This window comes from Sinocyclocheilus rhinocerous, unplaced genomic scaffold, assembly GCF_001515625.1.
Source record: "Sinocyclocheilus rhinocerous isolate Xijiao unplaced genomic scaffold, SAMN03320098_v1.1 scaffold1222, whole genome shotgun sequence".
Taxonomy (NCBI): domain Eukaryota; kingdom Metazoa; phylum Chordata; class Actinopteri; order Cypriniformes; family Cyprinidae; genus Sinocyclocheilus; species Sinocyclocheilus rhinocerous.
This window is the reverse complement of record NW_015640234.1, coordinates 324,109-334,071: the sequence shown is the minus strand read 5'-3', so window position 1 is coordinate 334,071 and position 9,963 is coordinate 324,109. Positions and strand designations below refer to the sequence as shown.

Below are 9,963 nucleotides of genomic sequence, written 5' to 3'. Positions count from 1 at the left end.
TTACAGAGCACTTTCTTTGAATCCATAACTTTACTGTCTCACATTTATTGACTTATATTTGACCTTCTCAGTCATACAGAATGTGTGTGTAATACAGAAAAGCACAGCACCGATTGTTCTTTAACGGTATTTGAGCGTTTGACATCCTCACACATATACTTACTGCACTCAGAGGATTTCCTCTGTTGTTTATAGAGAGGACTTTGTCTGAGATTGACCTTCATTTCACGTAACACACTCACTCCTAGCTGAGAGGAGAATAGTGCTCCATTGTTCTGCAGATATTCCCACTTTATTAGACTCACTGCCAGATAGGTATGAACTCATGGGATACTCCCAAACTATTTCAACTATAGACACACACACACACACAGACACACACACACACACACACATGTTACTGGCAGACACATGGCTGGTCTCCAGTAGAATATATTGAACATGAGATTTCTAAACCTAGTGAGCTTCATCTCTGTCTGCTGTCTACACGAGAAGCTGCCTTCAAAACAGACGGCTAATAAAATACATGTATAATTGACATTTCTCTTGACAACATATTAACCCCATAAAGCCTGGTGTATGAAATAATAGTCCGATAAATCAATGAGATCTTATAACAGTATGCAGAATAACAAAATGCATATAAATATCAGCTGTCAAATTTGTATCTCCCAATAATAAGCAAGATGATATTTAAATGCTTATTTTTATGATCGAAGTTCTGTAGTTTTAATTATGGGGGAAAAACACTAAATGTAATGCAATAAAATGATGATTGAGAGAACGTTCCTCAAAAGTCTGATGGATTATATTTGATACTCACTTTTTAACATGATTTTTCTAGGTCTTCAGCTTGTAATAGTACTAACAGTTTAAAAGTTATTCTTATGTTTACTTTAAAAATCATTAAAGATTTCACATTTGTTTTTTTTGTTTTTTGTTTTTTTAACAATTATAATAAAAGGCCTTTTACCTGCTAAAAAGGTATAAACAATCAATCAGACAACAGAAGGCATGTAGTAGATTGTGTACAACAGGTCTTTCAGCAAAGTTTTGATCATGTTGATCATTTAGAGACCTTAATGGTTAATTAAGGTTAATGGGTTAATGATAGTTTTTCACTGAGCATGCATTGCATTATGGGATTGGGGTTTTTGTGAAGCATAAATGTTTTGCTTCCTTAGAATTTGGTCAACATGAGGTAGATAGAAAGCAGCATAATTCTTCTGTAACAGCTTTTATGTCTAGTGTGCCTGTGATGCCTAAAATGTTGCATCTCACTGTTGCTGGAGTGTGTATGAGTTTGTTTTTAACTTTCATCAGGTTTGTGCAAATATGATCTCATGTTGTGTGTTTAAATATTGAGTGGTCCTTCTGTTCCACTTTTTTTTTTTTTACTGTTGAGAAATGGGGTTTCCTGCTCCTGCCTTTCATCTCTTTTCCCCTCTTCCTAAAAAAATCAGATTGGACAGAGAGCAAAGGATTGAGGGAATACATGAGATCTTTTTGAGCACAGGGTGACTTTGCATAAAACAGTGACTCAAAAATAGTAATGCTGTTGCATTTCCTTTCCTGTCAGAAAGGAGAAAAGCAGTCAAGGATGTGGTTGCAGTTAACACTCATGCTCCAGATCATTGAAGCTGTGGTGCTCAGGCAAATGATGCAGGTTTGAATCCGGTTTGTGATTCGTTATGATCCCATTTCACTCCCTTGAATAGTTTCCACTCTTTATTATTGTAATTGATATTCAAAACAAGTGCACTGCATACATATTATTAATACATTACATATGTGCACAAAATAAATTCATTTAGTACAATAATATTGTATTAAAGTATTTATTATTATTTTGAATGTTTTTATTTTTATATTTTACATTCACAGTTTTTTTTTAACACAATTTGGTTGTTTTTGACAGTTTTATTAATTATTTTTTTATTATATCTTCATTAGTATTTTATTAAATATTTAATGTTAATTTTTTTTTCACTTTTAGTTTAGTTATTTTTTTTAGTTTAGTTAGTGATTTAAATGTTTTTTTTATTATTTTATTTTATTTCAGTTAATGTTCATTTATTTCAATAAACATGAATTATAATAGCACTGAAAATTAAATTAAATAAAATTACATTTAATTTAAAAAAGGAAAAATAAATGATTTGATTTTTTTAGATGAACTATTTTCTCATTTATATTAATTATTGTAATTGATATTCAAAACAAGTGCACTGCATACATATTATTAATACATTACATATGTGCACAAAATAAATTCATTTAGTAGAATAATATTGTATTAAAGTATTTATTATTATTTTGAATTCGTTTTTATTTTTATATTTTACATTCACAGTTTTTTTTTACACCGTTTGGTTGTTTTTGACAGTTTTATTAATTATTTTTTATATTTTTTTATTTTATCTTCATTAGTATTTTATTAAATATTTAATGTTAATTTTTTTTTCACTTTTAGTTTAGTTATTTTTTTTAGTTTAGTTAGTGATTTAAATGTTTTTTTTATTATTTTATTTTATTTCAGTTAATGTTCATTTATTTCAATAAACATGAATTATAATAGCACTGAAAATTAAATTAAATAAAATTACATTTAATTTAAAAAAGGAAAAATAAATGATTTGATTTTTTTAGATGAACTATTTTCTCATTTATTTATTTACTTATTTATTTTAGTCAATTGGTTCATAAATTGAATTCACACATTGACTCCTAGGGGCTTTTTCTTTAATGTAAGGACAGTAGAGAGAAGGAACAGGACATCATGGACAGAGAAAGAAGGAGTGAGACTAGGACATGTTGCAAGTCAGAAATGAACCCACATCTCCCACTTGAGCACCACTGCTTAGCCTGTCAGGAGTGCTAACTGCTAGATCTCAGATCCAACTCACTTTGGCTTTCAGAATCACCTATTTAAGTCCTTTTAATAAAGAGAGTTTGTGTGAGCGATCATAATTGAAGTTGTATATGCCAAAGGTAATGCTAATGATGTTAATGCTATTGTGTTTATTCTTACAGTGCATCAAGTCTTACATCTCTGACTGGCATGTTGTCAATTACAAATATGAGGATTATTCCAGTGACTTCCGTCAGCTCCCCAAGTAAGAACCTCAGTTAGACTGAAACATGTTGCAGCCTGTGTGACTGATTATAGCTGTAGGGACAGAGGACTGCAGGGTGTAATTGTTATAATGTCCTCCTAGGCTGCTCTGTGTGTGTGTGTGTGTGTGTGTGTGTGTGTGTGTGTGTGTTATTGTCAGCTCTTGGAAAGATGTTTGTGTTGGCGAGAGCAGGAAATGTGTTTTGCTGGGTAACAATAGAGCAGAGGAACAGTGAGTGAGGCCATCACCTCCACATTGCCACATACACACACATACAGAGCCTTTAACTGTTTAAATGGCCATCTGTTTTTTCATCTTTTAATGAGACAAAGTGGAGCAGGATGAGACTGCGGCCAAGATCTGATTATCTGGAGAAAGAAACATACAAACTTTCATTAAAAAGTCATTACCAATCATTATATAATGCTGTACAGAAAGGTAGGACGTTTATGTAGACACGAATATAGATGAAAATAAATTCCAAGCAAGCAAATTAACATGCAAAATATATCACAAATATAGATTAAATACATTTTTCTTGTAGGTGCTTTTAATTTTGTCTATCATTTTTCTATGTACATAAAGAAGTCTCTTATGCTTAGCAAGGCTGCATTTATTTGATCAAATATACAGTAATATTGTGAAATATGTTACTATTTAAAATAACGGTTTGTTTTTGAATATATATTTAAAATATAATTTATTCCTGTGATGTAAAGCTGAATTTTCAGCATCATTACTCCAGTCTTCAGTGTCCTTTAAGTGATGTTTGCCCTCTCTAATAAATCCTACGGGATTGTGTGTGACAGTCAGATGCTGTAAAGCTCACCTTATAGAATACAGAGTACCTCTGCTATACACTAAAAGTGTGTATTTTAATAATAGGGTCATAGTTTTAAGTATGACGCAAGTCATTACACTAGTACTAGGACATACTGTACTAACACTTCATAAAACTCCATCTTGATAGCACAGACCTGTTAGTCTCGTACTGAAATACTTGCCATTTTTGTACAAATCAAAAAGTACTCATTCATCCAAAACTCCTCTTTTATTGCGCAAGGAATAGTCAGCAGCATTACTTCAAAACGCATTCACAGATGCACACTGTAAATAGTATGTGATTTGGGCCTTTTATATATATATATATATTTTCAAAATGCTATGATATGAGATGCACTAATGCTAATGTCAGATACTATTTAATTAAACTGCTCTATGAGTGGATCAGACTTCCAGGTTTTCCCAGAATGGACATAGTCAAATCCAATGACCTGACATTAGGCCTTCTGCCTCCCCCTTCCCAGAATTCTTCTTTCCATGAATGCTGCCTACGCGTTTGATTCTACTAATCAGCTTCCCACTCAAGATTGAGTCACGTTTCTTATTTTAGCCCAAATGTGTGCAGTACGACAGACTGATATGTAACTCAGGTCGTAGGTTTGAGGAATGCAGTATAATTGTTATTATGCTGAGTTTTGGCCTGTACTATGGACCATGAATAGCTCTAAGTTCCTGTTAGACTCATTTGTCTAATTTGGTTGCTGATTGATTTCTTGTATTTATAGAAAGATATTGTGATAATGAGTGTGTTTTGGCATCGCAGTAACCACAGCCAATTGCTGATGGCTGTCCAACGGCACAGCCAATCATAACAGCTCGCCACATTGAGATTTTACTTCACAGCCTATCAGAATCATTCAGGCTGTTTTCATGAATGTTAACATTTATTAGTGTTGCTGAGCTAAGCATTGCTATTACTAGTCCTCATATTGAAACTAATGTAAATAAATCCTTAACCATAAGTGTTAAATTATTTACAAGTTTGCATGGATGATAAAAATCATAGTAAATGAAAAATACCACAGACTTATATTAAAGAAAAGACCCAACCAATATATAGAGACAGAGTAGAGTTGCACCGGTTCTTACTTGTATGTTCTTACTTAAATTGTTCATGGCATTTCAACATAAATTCTGCTCATGTATTTGAAGGCTGCTGTTGGATCATTAAAGATAAATTGCACAGGCAAGCACTGCTCACATTTCTGGACTGTCCAAGACTGTACAGTCATTCTGACTGGGTTTTGATATTTGCTGACTGGAAAGCTCAGATATGTGTGTTTGTTGAGCGAACGCAGCTCTGTGAGGTCTATGAAGCATCCAGACTCCCTCTGCCCACCCACACAATCACAGCACAAGCATTTCATCTGTTAAACGCTGTTGTGTGTGTGGTTTGTTTGTATCTGCAGAGTGTCAAAAGTAAAGCGATAAGGAGTGTTTAACTGGTGATTCAGAGATAAACCGACCCATTGTACTAAAGTTTAACCTTCTGTTGTTCTTAAAGGTTCTTTCAGGCCACTGCTCTCCGCATCTACACCTTGTAGTGTGAGGTCTGACGCTTCTCACAAAAAAACAGTTTATACCAGCATGCTTGTCCAGGCTGGTTGGTGCTGGTCTAGCTGGTGGACCGGTATAGCAAGATTGTCACCAGCAAAACTGTTAGCTTGTATAGTTTTTATGATGAAATTGCCTTATCAAGTCTTGCTTTTTAAGCTTGTTAAAAACAGGACTCGCAAAATCACCCGGCTTATTGGGGCTATTGTGTTTTCCAGTCGGGCTACCAGAATGCATCACTGCCCTGCCCAACGGGCTATTTTGAATAGTGAAATAAAATCCCTTCATTGATTTGCATTGTTCACTCGCTTGTAGGGATGAAATGGATCGTAGTTGATCATTTGCACGTGTTTTGCATGTGCAAGTCTTGCCAAGCATTTTAAACCATTCATAGCAAGAAGAGGCTAAAGAGAACTCAATTCGATACTCGTGCGCTATTTGCACACACACACACACACACACACACACAGAATTGATTCCTCTTTCACGTATCCTTGTGCTTGCTTGCACGTGTTTTGCATGTGCAAGTCTTGCCAAGCATTTTAAACCATTCATAGCAAGAAGAGGCTAAAGAGAACTCAATTCGATACTCGTGCGCTGTTATTTGCACACACACACACACACACATAATTGATTCCTCTTTCACGTATCCTTGTGCTTGAATGGACACATACACACAAAATTATCTCAAAATACCCGTCTCGGCATGTATTCTCTTAAACAGACGGTTATGTCTTAAGTGAAGTGAACATAAACAGAAAGAAATTGGATGTGTATCATTATATTGCATCGACCATCCTGCACCTCGGGACTCCACTCCTCTGGCTGCACCTCATCCCTTCTTCCCTCCGGCTCCGTCAGGCTCCTGCAACCCTTTCGGCTCCTCCTCAGTCCTCTGTCGCTCTGGCTCCACCGCGGCCTTTCGGATCCACGCCTCCGCGTCAGTCGCCGGCGCAATCTGCTCCGCCTTGGCCCCTCGTCACTCAGGTGTATTTATAGTGAGTCCTCTTCTGAGTTCATTGTCTGGTATTGAATGTTCGTCTTTCCCCACTACTTGTGTTTTCCTGGTTTCTTGGATGTTTATTAAAGTCTGTTCGTTTGAAGTTTACTCCACGTCTTCTCGTTCCTCGCTTCGTGCTCCTCACAGTAGCGGATCGTGACAATATAGTGAACACTATGCAGTATTATTTTACTCTTAATTATTACATTTCTGTGCCTGAAAACTAATATTAGACCTTAATTTATTTGTAGCTTTGCTATATTTAATATGCTTGTAATTTTTTTGGCATTCATACAACAAGGTTTAATGAAGAGTCAGTTTGATTGGCCTGGAATATCATGGATGATATTGCTTTGTTTTTTCAACAAGTTATGGAAATAAAATTATTTATTATTGTGATCTCCAAATCCTAGAGGGACTAGGTGGAGTAAAATGGAGTCATGAAGACTTCGGCTACATGTTTCTTGTTCTTAAAGGTTCTTTCAGGCCACTGCTCTCCGCATCTACACCTTGTAGTGTGAGGTCTGACACTTCTCACAAAAAAACAGTTTATACCAGCATGCTTGTCCAGGCTGGTTGGTGCTGGTCTAGCTGGTGGACCGGTATAGCAAGATTGTCACCAGCAAAACTGTTAGCTTGTATAGTTTTTATGATGAAATTGCCTTATCAAGTCTTGCTTTTTAAGCTTGTTAAAAACAGGGCTCGCAAAATCACCCGGCTTATTGGGGCTATTGTGTTTTCCAGTCGGGCTACCAGAATGCATCACTGCCCTGCCCAACGGGCTATTTTGAATAGTGAAATAAAATCCCTTCATTGATTTGCATTGTTCACTCGCTTGTAGGGATGAAATGGATCGTAGTTGATCATTTGCACGTGTTTTGCATGTGCAAGTCTTGCCAAGCATTTTAAACCATTCATAGCAAGAAGAGGCTAAAGAGAACTCAATTCGATACTCGTGCGCTATTTGCACACACACACACACACACACACACACAGAATTGATTCCTCTTTCACGTATCCTTGTGCTTGCATGGACACATACACACAAAATTATCTCAAAATACCCGTCTCGGCATGTATTCTCTTAAACAGACGGTTATGTCTTAAGTGAAGTGAACATAAACAGAAAGAAATTGGATGTGTATCATTATATTGCATCCGTGCATCTGGTCTTAAAGGGACAGCAGCCTATAAATATCTGCTGCTGTCTGTGTCATTAATGTTAATCAAACAACAAAACACAACTTAAACGAAGATTAATCTATATTTAATTTATATATGTCACGCCCCTGGACTCATTCTGTGTGTTTTTCCCTCTCCATGTGCCTGCCCTGACCTAGTTTTCCCATGTGTTTGATTGTTCATTAGTTCCAGGTGTGTCTCGTCATCCCCTCGTCAAGTCAGGTGTATTTATAGTGAGTCCTGTTCTGAGTTCATTGTCTGGTATTGAATGTTCGTCTTTCCCCGCTACGTGTGTTTTCCTGGTTTCTTGGATGTTTATTAAAGTCTGTTCATTTGAAGTTTACTCCACGTCTTCTCGTTCCTCGCTCCGTGCTCCTCACAGTAGCGGATCGTGACAATATAGTGAACACTATGCAGTATTATTTTACTCTTAATTACATTTCTGTGCCTGAAAACTAATATTAGACCTTAATTTATTTGTAGCTTTGCTATATTTAATATGCTTGTAATTTTTTTGGCATTCATACAACAAGGTTTAACCGTCTCGGCATGTATTCTCTTAAACAGACGGTTATGTCTTAAGTGAAGTGAACATAAACAGAAAGAAATTGGATGTGTATCATTATATTGCATCCGTGCATCTGGTCTTAAAGGGACAGCAGCCTATAAATATCTGCTGCTGTCTGTGTCATTAATGTTAATCAAACAACAAAACACAACTTAAACGAAGATTAATCTATATTTAATTTATCAGTAGCGGATCGTGACAATATAGTGAACACTATGCAGTATTATTTTACTCTTAATTATTACATTTCTGTGCCTGAAAACTAATTTTAGACCTTACTTGATTTGTAGCTTTGCTATATTTTATCTATGCTTGTAATTTTTTTGGCATTCATACAACAAGGTTTAATGAAGAGTCAGTTTGATTGGCCTGGAATATCATGGATGATATTGCTTTGTTTTTTCAACAAGTTATGGAAATAAAATTATTTATTATTGTGATCTCCAAATCCTAGAGGGACTTGGTGGAGTAAAATGGAGTCATGAAGACTTCGGCTACATGTTTCTTCTGTCACACACTTTAGGAGAAAGCTGATGCAGAATGATGAACATTGTGTCTTCAGTTACAGGTCTTCTGATACTATATTGATGTTCATGTGAGTGTCCAGAGACGGGAATGGTGTTATCAGAGGTTCTGTAGTAGTGATGCGTGGATGAGCTAAAACGTCACCCGAATCCGCAGCTTCAAATAAATTATCCACCCGCACCTGTATTTTTGTCTGATTTAGATAACCGCACCCGACCCGCACCCGATCATCACGATAGGGTTCGTACAGTCATGAAAAACCTGGAAAAGTAATTGAACAGCAATTTCCAATATATGTTACCCCCCTCGACTCATTCTGTGTGTTTTTCCCTCTCCATGTGCCTGCCCTGACCTAGTTTTCCCTTGTGTTTGATTGTTCATTAGTTCCAGGTGTGTCTCGTCATCCCCTCGTCAAGTCAGGCGTATTTATAGTGAGTCCTGTTCTGAGTTCTTTGTCTGTTATTGAATGTTCGTCTTTCCCCGCTACGTGTTTTCTCCTGGTTTCTTGGATGTTTATTAAAGTCTGTTTGTTTGAATTTTACTCCATTTTTTATTACCCGACCCACCCGATCCGCGGATTATCCGCAGCGCCCGCGGATATAACTGCCATCCGCGCATCACTATTCTGTAGCACTCTTTGAATCAGGTTTATCTGAGGTTCTGTTCAGTCGTGGGTCTGGATTCTGTTCTTTCTTCCTTATTTGACTCCCACTTTGTTCTACTGCAGGATCAAACAGACAAACCTCGGAGTGTCATCACAAAACTTTTCCTTGTTTGTGTGTGTGTGTGTGTGTGTGTGTGTGTGTGTAAAGGACACAGCCTCTCTGGGCTCTCAGAAGGGTGGTCTACGTGTGTTTTCCTGGTTCCCTTGGATGTTTATTAAAGTCTGTTTGTTTGAAGTTTACTCCACGTCTCCTCGTTCCTCGCTCTGTGCTCCTCACAGTAGCAGATCGTGACAGAATACCAGACCGAAACAGTTACCTCCGTTTGTTCCCTCCGTTTTTGTTTCCGTTGTGTCCATGGATCCCCTCCTTCGTCGGGAATACCTCGTCCTCCTGCTGGAGCAGGGGGAGAGATCGCTCAAGGGCCACACCAGACTGTTCCTGGTGCTTGCCAACCTCTCCAGCTAGCCAGACGACGCTCTCTGTGCATTCTATGACGCCAGTTTAAACTCC

General features: G+C 36.9%; 1 protein-coding gene across 1 annotated transcript in view; it reads left to right on the top strand.

Annotated features, from left to right (window-relative positions):
- The window catches only part of LOC107752599 (dedicator of cytokinesis protein 9), a 97,963-nt gene that overhangs the window by 37,871 nt on the left and 50,129 nt on the right, over window positions 1-9,963 (top strand). The window contains exon 4 of the mRNA XM_016568611.1: window positions 3,034-3,116. Coding sequence (XP_016424097.1) covers window positions 3,034-3,116 — 83 coding nt within the window. The remainder of the gene's footprint in view (window positions 1-3,033; window positions 3,117-9,963) is intronic.